Source organism: Polyodon spathula, chromosome 26, assembly GCF_017654505.1.
Source record: "Polyodon spathula isolate WHYD16114869_AA chromosome 26, ASM1765450v1, whole genome shotgun sequence".
Classification (NCBI taxonomy): domain Eukaryota; kingdom Metazoa; phylum Chordata; class Actinopteri; order Acipenseriformes; family Polyodontidae; genus Polyodon; species Polyodon spathula.
Genome location: NC_054559.1, coordinates 20,650,825 through 20,671,078, shown reverse-complemented (window position 1 = coordinate 20,671,078; position 20,254 = coordinate 20,650,825). Strand labels below are relative to the sequence as shown.

At 54.4% G+C, this 20,254-nt stretch overlaps 1 protein-coding gene across 1 annotated transcript in view; it reads right to left on the bottom strand.

The window, feature by feature from the left end:
* The window catches only part of LOC121301029 (endophilin-A2-like), a 24,040-nt gene continuing 3,786 nt past the window's right edge, over positions 1-20,254 (bottom strand). Inside the window, exons 2-9 of the mRNA XM_041230114.1 lie at positions 8,930-8,998; positions 8,686-8,758; positions 8,154-8,297; positions 7,543-7,676; positions 6,826-6,984; positions 4,017-4,120; positions 3,766-3,917; positions 1-271 (exon numbers count right to left, since the gene is read on the bottom strand). Coding sequence (XP_041086048.1) covers positions 75-271; positions 3,766-3,917; positions 4,017-4,120; positions 6,826-6,984; positions 7,543-7,676; positions 8,154-8,297; positions 8,686-8,758; positions 8,930-8,998 — 1,032 coding nt within the window. The 3' untranslated portion in view covers positions 1-74. The remainder of the gene's footprint in view (positions 272-3,765; positions 3,918-4,016; positions 4,121-6,825; positions 6,985-7,542; positions 7,677-8,153; positions 8,298-8,685; positions 8,759-8,929; positions 8,999-20,254) is intronic.

The window sequence follows — 20,254 nt, the reverse complement described above, 5'->3', positions numbered from 1 at the left end:
TCCAGATGAAGTCGTTGCAGTGGGGGGGGGTTTTCTAATCGCTCCCCCCCCCCTCTCCTCCTCTCTCTCCCTCTCTAGTGAGGCAGAGCCACCAGCACTTCCACGTAGTTGAGTGGGAAGAATCCTGACTGGCCGTGCAGCATCCCCTCGTACCAGTTCTCATCGATCTGATTGGTCAGCGTGATGATGTCACCTTCCTTAAAGCCCAGCTCGCCCTCGTTCTCCGGTTCAAAGTCATATAGCGCCTTGCAGCTGGGTTGGTCCAGCGCCGCTGGGAACAACAAAGCAACCAATCAATCAATCAATCAATCAATCAGCACACTGAAGGGAGATAAATCAGACAGCACACTGAAGGAGATAAATATGCATATTTCAAACCAAGGGTCATTTTCCAAAACAAACTGTGTGAATGTTAGACTGAATGATTGGATGATTGATTGATTGGATGGATGGGTGATTGACTGATTGATTGATTGATTGGATGGGTGATTGATTGACTGTATGGATGGGTGATTGATTGATTGGATGGATGGGTGATTGACTGATTGATTGATTGGATGGATGGGTGATTGATTGATTGGATGGATGGTGATGTGACTGGATTGATTTGAGTTGTGGGTGGAGTGGATGTTGTGGATTGGAGGATGGATGGGTGATTGACTGATTGATTGATTGGATGGGTGATTGATTGATTGGTTGAATGGATGGGTTGCTGTGCACAACACGTCTGGTGTAGATGGCAGACTCACAGCTGATATGGATTGGTTGTCACTGATTGTATCCTCCATATGGGACATACACAGCTCCAGGCGCTGGATAGGGATGCCAGCTCACACTGACACACCTCACAGGCAACCAGCTCTGGATAGGTGACAGAGCATTCACTGGCACATGCCTCTGGATAGGAATGGGCCAGAGACAACAACACAGCACAAGCGCTGGATATGGATGGGAGACACACACACAGCGCACAGCGCTGGATAGGGATGGGAGCAGACACCACACACACACAGCACAGCGCTGGATGGGATGGGAGCAGAGACACACACACAGCACAGCGCTGGATAGGGATGGGATGAGACACACACACCACACACACACAGCACAGGCGCTGCTGATAGGGATGGATCAGACCACACCAACACACAACAAACACACAGCACAGCGCTGGATGGGATGGGAGCAGAGACACATGGCACACACACAGCACACGCTGTGGATAGTGCTGCTGAGATGGGGGATAGGGGAGTATGTAAGAGTAGACTCACACCCCATCAGAGACACACACCACAGCACAGCGCTGGATAGGGATGGTGCAGAGACACACACACACACACACAGCACAGCACATGCGCTGTATAGGGATGGGAGCAGGAACCCAACACACACACACACACACACACACACACACAGCACAGCGCTGGATAGGGATGGGAGCAGAGACACACACACACCCACAAGCACACGGCGCTGGATAGGGATGGATGAGCAGGAGAACCACACACACACACACCACACATGGATAGCATAGACACACACACACACAGACAGCATGCACACACACACTCTCTCTCTCTCTCTCATCTCATCACTTACTGCTGCTGCGACACACACTGGGGGCACGCGCCGGCTTGTCCGAGCGGAATGACAGAGGAGGCTGCTGACATCACAGCGGAGTCACATGACACAAGGGCGGGGTCACAGAGAGGTCACACATCAAGGACAGGGGAGGGCAGAACAGAACAGAGAGCGGGTCACGATGCTGAGGCAGAATCATTTGGATCCTTCAAGACCCGGCTTGCAGAGTTCTGAGATCAATCAGATACAGGAAGCGGACACGCGCAGGTGTGTGTGCGTTTGTGTGTGTAGTCAGTGGTGTTGTAGCAGTGTTGTCAGTGGTGTTGTAGCAGTGTTGTAAGTGGTGTTGTAGCAGTGTTGTAGCAGTGTTGTAGCAGTGTTGTCAGCAGTGTTGTAGCAGTGTTGTAGCAGTGTTGTAGCAGTGTTGTAGCAGTGTTGTAGCAGTGTTGTAGCAGTGTTGTAGCAGTGTTGAAGCAGTGTTGTAGCAGTGTTGTAGCAGTGTTGTCAGTGGTATTGTAGCAGTGTTGTAGCAGTGTTGTAGCAGTGTTGTCAGTGGTATTGTAGCAGTGTTGTAGCAGTGTTGTAGCAGTGTTGTAGCAGTGTTGTAGCAGTGTTGTAGCAGTGTTGTAGCAGTGTTGTAGCAGTGTTGTAGCAGTGTTGTAGCAGTGTTGTAGCAGTGCTGTCAGCAGTGTTGTAGCAGTGCTGTAGCAGTGTTGTCAGCAGTGTTGTAGCAGTGTTGTAGCAGTGTTGTAGCAGTGTTGAAGCAGTGTTGTCAGTGGTATTGTAGCAGTGTTGTAGCAGTGTTGTAGCAGTGTTGTCAGTGGTGTTGTAGCAGTGTTGTAGCGGTGTTGTAGCAGTGTTGTCAGTGGTATTGTAGCGGTGTTGTAGCGGTGTTGTAGCAGTGTTGTCAGTGGTATTGTCAGCGGTGTTGTAGCGGTGTTGTAGCAGTGTTGTCAGTGGTGTTGTAGCAGTGTTGTAGCAGTGCTGTAGCAGTGTTGTCAGTGGTAGCATAGCAGTGTTGTAGCAGGTGCAGTGCTGTAGCAGTGTTGTCAGTGTTGCCGGCTTGTTGTAGCAGTGTTGTAGAGGTTGGCAGTGTTGAAGCAGTCACAGCAGTGTCACATGACACAAGGGCAGGGGTCATTGTAGAGGTCACACATCAAGGACAGGGGAGGGCAGAGCAGTGTTGTCAGAGAGCGGGTCACGATGCTGTAGCAGAATCATTTGGAGCCTTGTTGACCAGTGCTGTAGCAGTGTTGTCAGTGGTGTTGAGCGGTGTTGAAGCAGTGTTGTAGCAGTGCTGTAGCAGTATTGTAGCAGTGTTGTAGCGGTGTGTAGCAGTGTGTCAGTGGTATTGTAGCGGTGTTGTAGCGGTGTGTAGCAGTGTTGTCAGTGGTATTGTAGCAGTGTTGTAGCAGTGTTGTAGCAGTGTTGAAGCAGTGTTGTAGCAGTGTTGTAGCAGTGTTGTAGCAGTGTTGTAGCAGTGTTGTAGCAGTGTTGTAGCAGTGTTGTAGCAGTGTTGTAGCAGTGTTGTAGCAGTGTAGCAGTGTAGCAGTGGTGTTGTAGCAGTGTTGTAGCAGTGTTGTAGCAGTGTTGTCAGTGGTGTTGTAGCAGTGTTGTAGCAGTGTTGTAGCAGTGTTGTCAGCGGTGTTGTAGCAGTGTTGTAGCAGTGTTGTAGCAGTGTTGTCAGTGGTATTGTAGCAGTGTTGTAGCAGTGTTGTAGCAGTGTTGAGCAGTGTTGTAGCAGTGTTGTCAGTGGTATTGTAGCAGTGTTGTAGCAGTGTTGTAGCAGTGTTGAAGCAGTGTTGTAGCAGTGTTGTAGCAGTGTTGTAGCAGTGTTGTCAGTTGTAGCAGTGTTGTAGCAGTGTTGTCAGTGTTGTAGCAGTGTTGTAGCAGTGTTGTAGCAGTGTTGTAGCAGTGTTGTAGCAGTGTTGTCAGTGGTATTGTAGCAGTGTTGTAGCAGTGTTGTAGCAGTGTTGTAGCAGTGTTGTAGCAGTGTTGTAGCAGTGTTGTCAGTGTTGTAGCAGTGTTGTAGCAGTGTTGTAGCAGTGTTGTCAGTGGTATTGTAGCAGTGTTGTAGCAGTGTTGTAGCAGTGTTGAAGCAGTGTTGTAGCAGTGTTGTCAGTGGTATTGTAGCAGTGTTGAAGCAGTGCTGTAGCAGTGTTGTCAGTGGGCGTGGCGTCTCCTCACCTGGGGCCCGTGCGCTGGGAGCCATGGCTGCGGAGGGGGCGGAGCTGCTGTAGGAGAAGTCGCCGTTTGATTGGTCGACGTCTCCGCAGTCGTACACGGGTTTGGGTTTGGGGGTGTACTCTCGCTTCGGCCTGGTCGTGGCCTCCGCCATCCTGCAAGGAACACATGAACACTGAACTAAAAGCACGCAAAACACACGCCAACATGAGAACACACACAGACATGCCACCCCGCAGAGCTGGGACTTGTACCTCTCTTTGAGCTTCTCTGACAGATCCTCCATGACCTGCACAGCCTGCCTGTGATAATCCAGCTGAGCCTCGACCAGAGCGGAGAGCTGACTGACCTGCTCAATCTGAGAGAGAGAGAACGCACACACTTCATTACACTGCTCCCTACCCCTCGACCCCGATTCCTTCCACATTCCCCTCTCAGGAATTTCTTCTCCCTGTAATACCGCTTTCTTGCAGCAGATGGTGCTGTTTCTCAGCAATGGCGTGACAGCACAGTCCCAGATTGAGAATCTGAGGCTCTCCCCATACCCCTCCCCCTTAGGTTGTACATGCTCGTCCCCCCCTGCACCCCTCTCTCTCCCCCTGCACCCCTCTCTCTCCCCCTGCACCCCTCTCTCACGTCAGTCTCCAGCAGGTTGTACATGCTCGTGAACCTGGCACCCCTCTCTCTCCCCCGCTGCACAGCTTCCCCTCGCTCACGTCGGAGAGTGCCTCTCCAGCAGGGTTGTACATGCTCATATGCACCCCCTGCACCCCTCTCTCTCTCAAGACCCCCCTGCACCTCTCTCCCCCCCCCCCTGCACCCCTCTCTACACACGTCATCTCCCCCTCACCAGCAGGGGTACATGCTAATAAGACCACCCCCTGCACCCCTCTTCTCCCCCCCCCCCCTGCACCCCCTCTCTGCACCGTCAGTCTCCAGCAGGTTGTACATGCTACGCCCCCCCCTGCACCCCTCTCCTCCTCGTCTCCCCCTGCAACCACCCATCTCCTCTCTCCCTCAGTCCTCCAGCAGATTGTACGCTCTCATACAACCTCCTAGCACCCCCCTCCGTCTTGGGGACCCAGATCGCGTCTCACCCCCTGCCACCCTCTCTCTCCCCCCCTGCACGGCCCTCTCTCTCCCCCCCCTGCACAACCCCTTGCTCTCCTCCCCCCTGCACACCATCTCTCGCCCCCTGGGGACGTCATCATCTCACAAGGTCATCTCCAGGGTACCTGCAGTCCGAGGTCCCCTGCACCCCTGACTCTCTCGCCCCCCTGCACACCCTCTCTCACGTCAGGGTCCCAGCAGTTTTGTACTGCTGCTCATACCCCCTGCACCCCCCTCTCTCTCCCCCCCCCTGCCCTCCCTCTCTCTCCCCCTGCACCCTCTCTCACTCGTCAGTCTCACAGCAGGTTGTACATTGCTCATACCCGCCTGCACGCGCCGGCCCTGTGTCCCCTCGTCATCTCTCCCCCCCTGCATCCATCCCCTCGGTCTCTCCCACTGCAAACCCTCTCTACCTCTGCACCTCTCTCTAAGAGTCTCCAACGTTGGGGTTGTACATGGCTCATACCGCCATGCAGTCCAGATGTCCTCCACCATTCAGTCCCCGCTGCCCCGGTGCACCCGAATCTCTCTCGTCCCCCCCTGCACCCCTCTCTCTCCACGTGCACCCCTCTCTCTCCCCCTGCACCCCTCTCTCTCCCCCTGCACCCCTCTCTCACGTCAGCCTCCAGCAGGTTGTACATGCTCGTACCCCCTGCACCCCTCTCTCCCCCCCTGCACCCCTCTCTCTGACCCCTCCGGAAAGACCTCCTGCGTACCGTGGGTCCAAATACCTCCAGACACGTCGTCTCCAGAGTTTGTCATGCTCGTACCCCCCTGAATAGTTAGTCTGCCCTCGTGGGGAGCAACACCATCTCTCTCTGGGGAGAAGAGGGTGGGACGTGGGAGATGCCACCCCTACGTTTCCCCCCTGCTCAAACGATGTACCCGAGGTCGGGCGTGGGAAATCATGACGGTGAGTCACCCCCCTCTCACATCACAGTGCCCAGCAGGGTTGACGTGCTCATAAGAGAGGGGACCCCTCTCTAGAGATCACCCCTGCACCCCTCCTCTCCAAGGTCGTCCCCACATTACGACCCCTCCCCTCATATGGGGCCCTCCCCCCTCACAAGCAGGTTGTACATGCTCGTCCCCCCCTGCACCCCTCTCTCTCCCCCTGCACCCCTCTCTCTCCCCCTGCACCCCTCTCTCTCCCCCTGCACCCCTCTCTCTCCCCCCTGCACCCCTCTCTCACGTCAGTCTCCAGCAGGTTGTACTCTCGTACCCCCTGCACCCCTCTCTCTCCCCCTGCACCCCTCTCTCACGTCAGTCTCCAGCAGGTTGTACATGCTCGTACCCCCTGCACCCCTCTCTCCGGAGGAACGGGTAACGTGGGGGAGAGAGCCAGGATCGGTCCTCCTTACCTCTCTCCCCCCCTGGGGAGACCCCTGCAGAGAGTGGGACGTGAAATCCCCCTGCACAGAGAGCACCCCTACTGGGGAGACCCCTCTCACTTTCATCTCCAGCAGTCCAACATGTGGGATATCTCTGACCCCCTGCACCCCTCTCTCCCCCCACCCCTCTCTCTCCCCCTGCACCCCTCTCTCTCCCCCTGCACCCCTCTCTCTCCCCCTGCACCCCTCTCTCACGTCAGTCTCCAGCAGGTTGTACATGCTCATACCCCCTGCACCCCTCTCTCTCCCCCTGCACCCCTCTCTCTCCCCCTGCACCCCTCTCTCTCCCCCTGCACCCCTCTCTCTCCCCCTGCACCCCTCTCTCTCCCCCTGCACCCCTCTCTCTCCCCCTGCACCCCTCTCTCTCCCCCTGCACCCCTCTCTCTCCCCCTGCACCCCTCTCTCACGTCAGTCTCCAGCAGGTTGTACATGCTCTGTACCCCCTGCCCCCCCCTCTCTCTCCCCCTGCACCCCTCTCTCTCCCCCTGCACCCCTCTCTCTCCCCCTGCACCCCTCTCTCTCCCCCTGCACCCCTCTCTCTCCCCCTGCACCCCTCTCTCACGTCAGTCTCCAGCAGGTTGTACATGCTCGTCTCTGCCACCTCCTTGGACTCGTCGAATTTCTCCAACGCCTGCCGCACCTCCTCGTCCGGGATCTTCCCCTGGCGCTTCTTCTTGTAGTCGTAGTCGAGCCGGCGGCCCTCCAGCTTCTTCAAGTGGTGCTGCAGAGAGAGAGAGGGGGTATCACTGTGGCCCTCGGGGGCCCCTTGTCCAGAGTGAACTGCAGCTGGTGAGGCTGGCACAGCGTAGAGACTTCAGAGATGAAACAACATGGTTTAAAAGCGGGTTCTTGTATCCCCCAGTTTAATAGACTCAGATTAAAATCAGCTGTTAACTTTACAGGGCAAATCGTAAAAACACATTTTCAATTCTGAAATCAAATCCATATTGAAATAAACAAAAACAAAACTTCCTTTCCACACTCTGCTGTAAAGCGGGACAATGAAGTTCTCCCCCCTCCGTTCCCCCTCCCCCACCTGTATCTCTCTCAGGTCCTTGTCACACAGGCTCTGCAGCAGGACAATGAAGTTCTCCTCCCTCCCCTCCCCCTCCCCTACCTGGATCTCTCTCAGGTCCTTGTCACACAGGCTCTGCAGCAGGACAATGAAGTTCTCCTCCCTCCCCTCCCCCTCCCCTACCTGGATCTCTCTCAGGTCCTTGTCACACAGGCTCTGCAGCAGGACAATGAAGTTCTCCTCCCTCCCCTCCCCCTCCCCTACCTGGATCTCTCTCAGGTCCTTGTCACACAGGCTCTGCAGCGGGTCGATGAAGTTCTGTTTCACATCGATATCCAGAGAGTCCTTCACCTCCGCCAGCCTTTTCATAGTCTCCCCCGCGTCCAGGAGGGCGCCACCTGCAGGGGTTAGGAGAGCAACGAAGTGAGGGGGAGACCAACACACACACACAGCGGTCACTGTGCGCACACGCACACACACGCGCACACACACAAACACACCACACACACACACGCAGCGATTCGATTCGTGTACTGTGACCAGTCAAACGAGCCGACCCAAAGCACTTCAGTCTGCTCAACCAGAGGAGAGATGGTCTCCGCCCGGCTTGAACTCTCCCCAACGTTTCAGGCTCTCAGAACCTCCTGGCACCGTCAGGGGAATCCGACCCCAGTGCGCTCCGCCGCCCAAGCTCCCAGCCCGGCGTCGGCCTAGACTCTGCTGCAGGTTAGGAGGCACGAGAAGAGGGAGTCACACACAACACAACGACACAGCGCCTCTCGAGCGCACACCCGCCACTCACACACACACACACACACAGTGCTCGCTAAGCACACACACTGTTTCAGTTTGCTCGGCTGGGTTTCGTGACTCACCGAAGTTGGTCTCCTCTCCCAGCTCCCTGCCGAACTTGACCATGCACTCCCCCAGCAGCCCCTCCGGCTGGGGGTACCCCGGGTTCTTCACCTGCCCCCGGATCTTAGAGACCGTGCTGAGCATGGAGAGCTTCGCCCGAGAGGCTGCGAGAGAGGGGGAGGGTTAGAGGAGAGGGAGAGAGAGAGAGAGAGAGGAACAGAGAGAGGGAGAGGAACAGCGAGAGAGGGAGAGAGAGAGGGAGAGCGAGAGGAACAGAGAGAGGGAGAGGAACAGCGAGAGAGGGAGAGGTAGAGGGAGAGCGAGAGGAACAGGTAGAGAGAGAGAGGGAGAGGAACAGGTAGAGAGGGGGAGATGGACAGGTAGAGAGGAACAGGTAGAGAGGGAAATGGACAGGTAGAGAGAGGGAGATGGACTGATAGAGAGAGGAAGAGGTAGAGAGAGAGGGAGATGGACAGGTAGAGAGGGAGGTGGACTGATAGAGAGGGAGAGGGAGATGGACAGGTAGACTGAGAGGGAGAGCGGAGGGTTTACCTGGGTTTGGCTGCAGGTACTCTGATGTCTTGGTGATGACCTCTGACACGGCTTTGCTGGTCACGTCCACCTTCTGCAAACAGAAGCACAGAGACACCCACACCCACAGCCACACCCACACACAGAGACACCCACACCCACACACACACACAGGGTTACACAGGGGCTAGAGAAGGGAAACCCTCAGGCCAGCTCTGTGCACAGCAGTGGTCGAGGCAGGTAGCCCTGCAGCTCCGGCACTCACCCTCTCCAGCTCCTTGAAGTCCTCATCGAGCTTGGTTCCCTCGGCACCCCCGACCTTCTCGCTGACCAGCTGCAGAGAGACAGAGAGACAGTGATGCAGCACTGTGCTGGGGTCCTGCTGATCCTGTGGGAATGCACTGGGCTTGTAGAGACGCACCACGTCCTGTCAAAGCACAAGCCTGTTTTGTGAATGTACAGGGATGGCTGCAAGACTCCCATTGCATAACAGATTCCTGGTTTTACTAGGAGTTTAATATGAAGACACAGCTGAGCTTGCTCCCTATACACACTGTAGCTAATCAAGCTTGTATGATTATCGACTCCCATCTAGACTTTCTATTCTGAACTCCTGTGTGGGGATCAGCACGATAATGACAGTTACAGAGGCTGAAGCAAACACTGCACTGAAAGTTTTATTTGAATCATTCAACATTATGAGGATCTGCCCTGTGTCCTGATCAGAGAGAGTCTGTCCGCTTCTGCGGACTTGCAGGCATCATGCTGAACCTGTGAGCTCTAGAAATACCCTTCCCCTGCCCTGCCCTGCCCTGCCTTCCCTTCCACTCCTCCTCTCCTCACACGTAGAGCACAGTTGACTGCAGCATGGAAAAGCGCCGGCCCGCAGTCACTGTAATTACTCAGCCGAGACTCTTTAGAAAATGATGCATTCTGTATAGCCTGGGGTGGGGGCCGGGGGGGCAGGCAGGCAGGCAGGCAGCAGGCAGCAGGGTTTGTTTCTAGTTTTAATAAATCCCTGCACTGCAGCCCATTCTGTTCCATTGGCAGGGCTCTCTGACTGCAGCAGTGGAAAGTGTTTCTCTGAGTGTTTCACTGTATCCTGCCAGCATCTCTCGCTCCCTGCTCAGCATTGATGTTGGTACTGTATCCAGCACAGTGAGGCAGCTCTGATCACTGTGTATCCAGCACAGTGAGGCAGCTCTGATCACAGTGTATCCAGCACAGTGAGGCAGCTCTGATCACTGTGTATCCAGCACAGTGAGGCAGCTCTGATCACAGTGTATCCAGCACAGTGAGGCAGCTCTGATCACAGTGTATCCAGCACAGTGAGGCAGCTCTGATCACAGTGTATCCAGCACAGTGAGGCAGCTCTGATCACAGTGTATCCAGCACAGTGAGGCAGCTCTGATCACAGTGTATCCAGCACAGTGAGGCAGCTCTGATCACAGCGTATCCAGCACAGTGAGGCAGCTCTGATCACAGCGTATCCAGCACAGTGAGGCAGCTCTGATCACAGTGTATCCAGCACAGTGAGGCAGCTCTGATCACAGTGTATCCAGCACAGTGAGGCAGCTCTGATCACAGTGTATCCAGCACAGTGAGGCAGCTCTGATCACAGTGTATCCAGCACAGTGAGGCAGCTCTGATCACAGTGTATCCAGCACAGTGAGGCAGCTCTGATCACAGTGTATCCAGCACAGTGAGGCAGCTCTGATCACAGTGTATCCAGCACAGTGAGGCAGCTCTGATCACAGTGTATCCAGCACAGTGAGGCAGCTCTGATCACAGTGTATCCAGCACAGTGAGGCAGCTCTGATCACAGTGTATCCAGCACAGTGAGGCAGCTCTGATCACAGTGTATCCAGCACAGTGAGGCAGCTCTGATCACAGTGTATCCAGCACAGTGAGGCAGCTCTGATCACAGTGTATCCAGCACAGTGAGGCAGCTCTGATCACAGTGTATCCAGCACAGTGAGGCAGCTCTGTGCAGCGCTGATCACAGTGTATCCACCACAGTGACGCAGCTCTGTGCAGCTCTGATCACAGTGTATCCAGCACAGTGAGGCAGCTCTGTGCAGCTCTGATCACAGTGTATCCAGCACAGTGAGGCAGCTCTGTGCAGCTCTGATCACAGTATATCCAGCACAGTGAGGCAGCTCTGTGCAGCTCTGATCACAGTGTATCCAGCACAGTGAGGCAGCTCTGATCACAGTATATCCAGCACAGTGAGGCAGCTCTGTGCAGCTCTGATCACAGTGTATCCAGCACAGTGAGGCAGAGGCAGCTCTGATGTATCCAGCACAGTGAGGCAGCTCTGATCACAGTGTATCCAGCACAGTGAGGCAGCTCTGTGCAGCTCTGATCACAGTGTATCCAGCACAGTGAGGCAGCTCTGATCACAGTGTATCCAGCACAGTGAGGCAGCTCTGATCACAGTGTATCCAGCACAGTGAGGCAGCTCTGTGCAGCTCTGATCACAGTGTATCCAGCAACAGTGAGGCAGCTCTGATCACAGTGTATCCAGCACAGTGAGGCAGCTCTGATCACAGTATATCCAGCACAGTGAGGCAGCTCTGATCACAGCAGTATATCCAGCACAGTGAGGCAGCTCTGTGCAGCTCTGATCACAGTGTATCCAGCACAGTGAGGCAGCTCTGTGCAGCTCTGATCACAGTGTATCCAGCACAGTGACGCAGCTCTGTGCAGCTCTGATCACAGTGTATCCAGCACAGTGACGCAGCTCTGTGCAGCTCTGATCACAGTATATCCAGCACATTGAGGCAGCTCTGTGCAGCTCTGATCACAGTGTATCCAGCACAGTGAGGCAGCTCTGATCACAGTATATCCAGCACAGTGAGGCAGCTCTGTGCAGCTCTGATCACAGTGTATCCAACAACAGTGAGGCAGCTCTGATCACAGTGTATCCAGCACAGTGAGGCAGCTCTGATCACAGTGTATCCAGCACAGTGAGGCAGCTCTGATCACAGTGTATCCAGCACAGTGAGGCAGCTCTGATCACAGTGTATCCAGCACAGTGAGGCAGCTCTGTGCAGCTCTGATCACAATGTATCCAGCACAGTGAGGCAGGCAGCTCTGATCACAGTGTATCCAGCACAGTCAGACAGCTCTGATCACAGTATATCCAGCACAGTGAGGCAGCTCTGATCACAGTATATCCAGCACAGTGAGGCAGCTCTGATCACAGTATATCCAGCACAGTGAGGCAGCTCTGTGCAGCTCTGATCACAGTGTATCCAGCACAGTCAGACAGCTCTGTGCAGCTCTGATCACAGTATATCCAGCACAGTGAGGCAGCTCTGTGCAGCTCTGATCACAGTATATCCAGCAGTCAGGCAGCTCTGTGCAGCTCTGATCACAGTATATCCAGCACAGTGAGGCTATATATAATGCCTTGCAAAAGTATTCAGACCCCTGACCAATTCTCTCATATTACCGAATTACAAATGGTACATTGAAATTTTGTTCTGTTTGATATTTTATTTTTAAACACTGAAACTCAGAATCAATTATTGTAAGGTGACATTGGTTTTATGTTGGGAAATATTTTTAAGAAAAATAAAAAACTGAAATATCTTGCTTGCATAAGTATTTAACCCCTGTGCTGTGGAAGCTCACAGTTTGCACTGATGAAAGAAATTGCCCTAACGAGGACAGGATTACCTTACCATTGGCCTCCACCTGTGAACCATTAAAGTTTCTAGTCACATTTTCTGGATAAAAACCCCACTGTTGAAGGATCATTGGTAAGGCTGTGAATCTGAAGGAAAATGAAGACCAAAGAGCATTCTACCGAAGTTAGAGATAAAGTAATACAAATGCATAGATTAGGGAAAGGGTACAAAATAATATCCAAGTGTTTGGATATCCCAGTGAGCACAGTTGGATCAATAATCAGGAAGTGGAATCTGCATCACACCACCCAGGCACTGCCAAGAAAAGGCCGTCCCTCAAAACTCAGCACTCAAACAAGAAGGAGACTTGTGAGAGAAGCCACAGAGAGGCCAACAATCACTTTGAAGGAGCTACAGAGTGGAGTGGGAGTGGAGTAATGGTGCACCAGTCAACCATATCAAGAGCTCTGCATAACACTGGCCTGTATGGGAGGGTGGCAAGAAAGAAGCCATTACTCAAAAAGCACCATCTGAAAGCACGTCTGGAGTTTACCAGAAAGCATGAGAGTGACCCAGCTGCGATGTGGGAAAAGGTTTTGTGGTCAGATGAGACCAAGATAGAGCTTTTTGGCCAAAACTCAAAGTGCCATGTGTGGCGCAAACCTAACACTGCTCATGCCTCAAGATACACCATCCCTACAGTGAAGTATGGTGGTGGCAGCATCATGCTGTGGGGATGCTTCTCATCAGCAGGGACTGGGCATCTTGTTACAATTGAAGGAAGAATGGATGGAGCAAAATACAGAAAAATACTGCAAGAGAATCTGCTTCAGTCCACTAAAAAACTGAAGCTTGGGAGGAAATTCACCTTTCAGCAGAACAATGATCCCAAGCACAAGGCCAAAGCAACATTGGAGTTGCTCAAGAACAAAAAGGTGAATGTCCTACAGTGGCCCAGTCAAAGCCCTGATCTCAATCCCATTGAGAATCTGTGGCACTATTTGAAAATTGCGGTCCACAAGGGTCGTCCAACCAACCTGAACAACCTGGAGCAAATCTGCCAAGAAGAATGGGCCAAAATCACTGTGACACTGTGTGCAAAGCTGGGACATACTTACCCCAAAAGACTTAAAGCTGTTATTGCAGCGAAAGGTGGCTCTACCAAATATTAATGTGTGGGGGTTTAATACTTATGCAAGCAAGATATTTCAGTTTTTTTTTATTTTTCTTAAAAATATTTCCCAACATAAAACCAATGTCACCTTACAATAATTGATTCTTAGTCATAGTCTTAGTAGTTAATAGTTTCAGTGTTTAAAAAAAAAATATCGAACAGAACGAAATTTTAATGTACCATTTGTAATTCGGTAATATGAGAGAATTGGTCAGGGGTCTGAATACTTTTGCAAGGCACTGTGTGTGTGTGTGTGTGTGTATTATATATATATAATATATATATATATATATATAAAGCAGAAATAAAATGGTTTTGATTTCATGTTGTTTTACTTTGTTTTGCTTTAGTTCTGCAATTCATGGGACACGTACAGCGCAGATCTGAGACAGCGCAGTAAACCAGGAGCAGCAGTGCGCTCCGCACAGATCTGAGACAGCGCAGTAAACCAGGAGCAGGTGCAGCAGTGCGCTCCACACAGATCTGAGACAGCGCAGTAAACCAGGAGCAGGAGCAGCAGTGCGCTCCGCACAGATCTGAGACAGCGCAGTAAACCAGGAGCAGCAGTGCGCTCCGCACAGATCTGAGACAGCGCAGTAAACCAGGAGCAGCAGTGCGCTCCGCACAGATCTGAGACAGCGCAGTAAACCAGGAGCAGGTGCAGCAGTGCGCTCCGCACAGATCTGAGACAGCGCAGTAAACCAGGAGCAGCAGTGCGCTCCGCACAGATCTGAGACAGCGCAGTAAACCAGGAGCAGCAGTGCGCTCCGCACAGATCTGAGACAGCGCAGTAAACCAGGAGCAGCAGCAGTGCGCTCCACACAGATCTGAGACAGCGCAGTAAACCAGGAGCAGCAGTGCGCTCCGCACAGATCTGAGACAGCGCAGTAAACCAGGAGCAGCAATGCGCTCCGTACAGATCTGAGACAGCGCAGTAAACCAGGAGCAGCAGTGCGCTCCGCACAGATCTGAGACAGCGCAGTAAACCAGGAGCAGCAATGCGCTCCGTACAGATCTGAGACAGCGCAGTAAACCAGGAGCAGCAATGCGCTCCGTACAGATCTGAGACAGCGCAGTAAACCAGGAGCAGCAATGCGCTCCGTACAGATCTGAGACAGCGCAGTAAACCAGGAGCAGCAGCAGTGCGCTCCGCACAGATCTGAGACAGCGCAGTAAACCAGGAGCAGCAGTGCGCTCCGCACAGATCTGAGACAGCGCAGTAAACCAGGAGCAGCAATGCGCTCCGTACAGATCTGAGACAGCGCAGTAAACCAGGAGCAGCAATGCGCTCCGTACAGATCTGAGACAGCGCAGTAAACCAGGAGCAGCAATGCGCTCCGTACAGATCTGAGACAGCGCAGTAAACCAGGAGCAGCAATGCGCTCCGTACAGATCTGAGACAGCGCAGTAAACCAGGAGCAGCAGTGCGCTCCGCACAGATCTGAGACAGCGCAGTAAACCAGGAGCAGCAGTGCGCTCCGCACAGATCTGAGACAGCGCAGTAAACCAGGAGCAGCAGTGCGCTCCGCACAGATCTGAGACAGCGCAGTAAACCAGGAGCAGCAGTGCGCTCCGTACAGATCTGAGACAGCGCAGTAAACCAGGAGCAGCAGTGCGCTCCGCACAGATCTGAGACAGCGCAGTAAACCAGGAGCAGCAGTGCGCTCCGCACAGATCTGAGACAGCGCAGTAAACCAGGAGCAGCAGTGCGCTCCGCACAGATCTGAGACAGCGCAGTAAACCAGGAGCAGCAGTGCGCTCCGCACAGATCTGAGACAGCGCAGTAAACCAGGAGCAGCAGTGCGCTCCGCACAGATCTGAGACAGCGCAGTAAACCAGGAGCAGCAGTGCGCTCCGCACAGATCTGAGACAGCGCAGTAAACCAGGAGCAGGTGCAGCAGTGCGCTCCACACAGATCTGAGACAGCGCAGTAAACCAGGAGCAGCAGTGCGCTCCGCACAGATCTGAGACAGCGCAGTAAACCAGGAGCAGCAGTGCGCTCCGCACAGATCTGAGACAGCGCAGTAAACCAGGAGCAGGTGCAGCAGTGCGCTCCGCACAGATCTGAGACAGTGCAGTAAACCAGGAGCAGGAGCAGCAGTGCGCTCCGCACAGATCTGAGACAGCACAGTAAACCAGGAGCAGCAGTGCGCTCCGCACAGATCCGAGACAGCGCAGTAAACCAGGAGCAGCAGTGCGCTCCGCACAGATCTGAGACAGCGCAGTAAACCAGGAGCAGCAGTGCGCTCCGCACAGATCTGAGACAGCGCAGTAAACCAGGAGCAGCAGTGCGCTCCGCACAGATCTGAGACAGCGCAGTAAACCAGGAGCAGCAGTGCGCTCCGTACAGATCTGAGACAGCGCAGTAAACCAGGAGCAGCAGTGCGCTCCGCACAGATCTGAGACAGCGCAGTAAACCAGGAGCAGCAGTGCGCTCCGCACAGATCTGAGACAGTGCAGTAAACCAGGAGCAGGAGCAGCAGTGCGCTCCGCACAGATCTGAGACAGCGCAGTAAACCAGGAGCAGCAGTGCGCTCCGCACAGATCTGAGACAGCGCAGTAAACCAGGAGCAGCAGTGCGCTCCGCACAGATCTGAGACAGCGCAGTAAACCAGGAGCAGGTGCAGCAGTGCGCTCCACACAGATCTGAGACAGTGCAGTAAACCAGGAGCAGGTGCAGCAGTGCGCTCCACACAGATCTGAGACAGTGCATTAAACCAGGAGCAGGTGCAGCAGTGCGCTCCGCACAGATCTGAGACAGTGCAGTAAACCAGGAGCAGCAGCAGTGCGCTCCGCACAGATCTGAGACAGCGCAGTAAACCAGGAGCAGGAGCAGCAGTGCGCTCCGCACAGATCTGAGACAGCGCAGTAAACCAGGAGCAGCAGTGCGCTCCGCACAGATCTGAGACAGCGCAGTAAACCAGGAGCAGCAGTGCGCTCCGCACAGATCTGAGACAGCGCAGTAAACCAGGAGCAGCAGTGCGCTCCGCACAGATCTGAGACAGCGCAGTAAACCAGGAGCAGCAATGCGCTCCGTACAGATCTGAGACAGCGCAGTAAACCAGGAGCAGCAGTGCGCTCCGTACAGATCTGAGACAGCGCAGTAAACCAGGAGCAGCAGTGCGCTCCGCACAGATCTGAGACAGCGCAGTAAACCAGGAGCAGCAGTGCGCTCCGCACAGATCTGAGACAGCGCAGTAAACCAGGAGCAGCAGTGCGCCGCACAGATGCGCTCCAGTACAGTAAATCAGGAGCAGCAGCGCAGTAAGATCTGAGACAGCGCAGTAAACCAGGAGCAGCAATGCGCTCCGTACAGATCTGAGACAGCGCAGTAAACCAGGAGCAGCAGTGCGCTCCGCACAGATCTGAGACAGCGCAGTAAACCAGGAGCAGCAGTGCGCTCCGCACAGATCTGAGACAGCGCAGTAAACCAGGAGCAGCAGTGCGCTCCACACAGATCTGAGACAGCGCAGTAAACCAGGAGCAGGTGCAGCAGTGCGCTCCACACAGATCTGAGACAGCGCAGTAAACCAGGAGCAGCAGTGCGCTCCACACAGATCTGAGACAGCGCAGTAAACCAGGAGCAGCAGTGCGCTCCGCACAGATCCGAGACAGCGCAGTAAACCAGGAGCAGCAGTGCGCTCCGCACAGATCTGAGACAGTGCAGTAAACCAGGAGCAGCAGTGCGCTACAGATCTGAGACAGGCAGTAAACCAGGAGCAGCAGTGCGCTCCGCACAGATCTGAGACAGTGCAGTAAACCAGGAGCAGCAGTGCGCTCCGCACAGATCTGAGACAGCGCAGTAAACCAGGAGCAGCAGTGCGCTCCGCACAGATCTGAGACAGCGCAGTAAACCAGGAGCAGCAGTGCGCTCCGTACAGATCTGAGACAGCGCAGTAAACCAGGAGCAGCAGTGCGCTCCGTACAGATCTGAGACAGCGCAGTAAACCAGGAGCAGCAATGCGCTCCGTACAGATCTGAGACAGCGCAGTAAACCAGGAGCAGCAGTGCGCTCCGCACAGATCTGAGACAGCGCAGTAAACCAGGAGCAGCAGTGCGCTCCGCACAGATCTGAGACAGCGCAGTAAACCAGGAGCAGCAGTGCGCTCCGCACAGATCTGAGACAGCGCAGTAAACCAGGAGCAGCAGTGCGCTCCGCACAGATCTGAGACAGCGCAGTAAACCAGGAGCAGCAATGCGCTCCGTACAGATCTGAGACAGCGCAGTAAACCAGGAGCAGCAGTGCGCTCCGCACAGATCTGAGACAGCGCAGTAAACCAGGAGCAGCAGTGCGCTCCGCACAGATCTGAGACAGCGCAGTAAACCAGGAGCAGCAGTGCGCTCCGCACACATCTGAGACAGCGCAGTAAACCAGGAGCAGGTGCAGCAGTGCGCTCCACACAGATCTGAGACAGCGCAGTAAACCAGGAGCAGGAGCAGCAGTGCACTCCACACAGATCTGAGAAAGGGAAGTCTGAAAGTTCAGTTTCATCACGGCTGTTATCAGTGTTACATCAGCTCTCTGGTACAGTCTTTGCTTCCCTTTATCTGGGCTGAGCGCTCCTGGTGCACAGCATTCGCTCAGGGCTGTGTGTGTGTGGCAGGGAAGCATTTGTTTTCCTGTACGATGACTCATCTCTGACTGCACAGAGGTAACCTGGCACCAGGGAGCCTGTGTTCAACCAACAGCATTCATACAGCATTACTGATTGGAGATTGCGTGTGTGTGTGTGGGTGTGGGTGTGTATGTGGGTGGGAGCGCTTCAGAATGTAAAGCTGTGTGCGAGTGTGCTAGTGAATAGTAAGAGAATGTGTGTGTCTGTGTATGTGTGAGTATGGAGGGAGTGTGTGTGTGTGTGTGTGTACAGAGGGAGTGTGTGTGTGTGAGTATGGAGGGAGTGTGGGTGTGTGTGTGTGTACAGAGGGAGTGTGTATGTGTGAGCATGGCAGTATATCCCAGCATGCTTCCCTGCCTGTGCATTGCTATGCTCTAATCTCTCCTCTGCCTGGCTGATAAGCGCTCAATGCTGTGGCTGAAACACAAAGAGAGCTCTGTTTGCAAACACAATGAGCCCTGAGAGAGAGAGAGAGAGAGAGAGAGAGAGAGAGGAGTAGAAACACAGCGCTGAGAGACTGCAGCAAAAGGTGGAAACAACACTCCCACTGCATAGCAGACTGATCCAATCCTGGCTTTGCTACGAGTTTAATAAGACACCTGAGCTTATTATTACACACACACACACACACACACACACACACACACACACACACTGGGGCTAATCAAGCTTCTAGCAAAACCTAGATTGGGTGAAACTGCTCTGCAATAGGAGTCTGATTCCCATCCCTGATATGTAAATGATGATGTGTCTGTATACCCGTGTGTAGATGAGTGTTAATGTACGCATGTCTGTGTATGTATATATAAATCGGAGTGTCTCTGTATATATTGTATACCCATGTCTATAAATGTCTCTGTATATCAGTCAAGTGCAGTCTACACCCTCACAGAAGCAGGATGGCTCCCTGCTGGTATTCCTGCACATTCCTTCCTGCCTGCGGAACGCCTTCCTGTTCCTCTGCTCGCTCCCCAGCCGGAGAGAGCCGAGAGCCCGAGACAGACTGGGACCAGCAGCCCGGAAACCTGCCGGCCGGCCGTCACAGGACACGGGACTCAACGACGTGTGTCAGCTGCAGCCTGCATTGCTATCAGCTCCCTCGCTGCAACTCTGCACACAGGGCTCCTGCAACGCTATCAGCTCCCTCGCTGCAACTCTGCACACAGGGCTCCTGCAGCGCTATCAGCTCCCTCGCTGCAGCTCTGCGCACAGGGCTCCTGCAGCGCTATCAGCTCCCTCGCTGCAGCTCTGCACACAGGGCTCCTGCATTGCTATCAGCTCCCTCGCTGCAGCTCTGCGCACAGGGCTCCTGCAGCGCTATCAGCTCCCTCGCTGCAGCTCTGCACACAGGGCTCCTGCAGCGCTATCAGCTCCCTCGCTGCAACTCTGCACACAGGGCTCCTGCAACGCTATCAGCTCCCTCGCTGCAGCTCTGCGCACAGGGCTCCTGCAGCGCTATCAGCTCCCTCGCTGCAGCTCTGTGCACAGGGCTCCTGCATTGCTATCAGTTCCCTCGCTGCAGCTCTGCACACAGGGCTCCTGCAACGCTATCAGCTCCCTCGCTGCAGCTCTGCACACAGGGCTCCTGCAACGCTATCAGCTGCAGCTCTCACAGGGCTCCTGCAGCGCTATCAGCTCCCTCGCTGCAGCTCTGCGCACAGGGCTCCTGCATTGCTATCAGCTCCCTCGCTGCAGCTCTGCACACAGGGCTCCTGCAACGCTATCAGCTCCCTCGCTGCAGCTCTGCACACAGGGCTCCTGCAATGCTATCAGCTCCCTCGCTGCAGCTCTGCGCACAGGGCTCCTGCATCGCTATCAGCTCCCTCGCTGCAGCTCTGCACACAGGGCTCCTGCATTGCTATCAGCTCCCTCGCTGCAGCTCTGCTCACAGGGCTCCTGCATTGCTAGCTCCCTCGCTGCAGCTCTGCTCACAGGGCTCCTGCAGCGCTATCAGCTCCCTCGCTGCAGCTCTGCGCACAGGGCTCCTGCATTGCTATCAGCTCCCTCGCTGCAGCTCTGCACACAGGGCTCCTGCAGCGCTATCAGCTCCCTCGCTGACATATGTCTGCTCCTGCAGACATATGCAACTCTCAGTACATTATTTTTGTTATCGCCAGCTGCTGCAGAACAGCAGCTGGCCCCCCCGACTTCACCGCTCTCTCTCC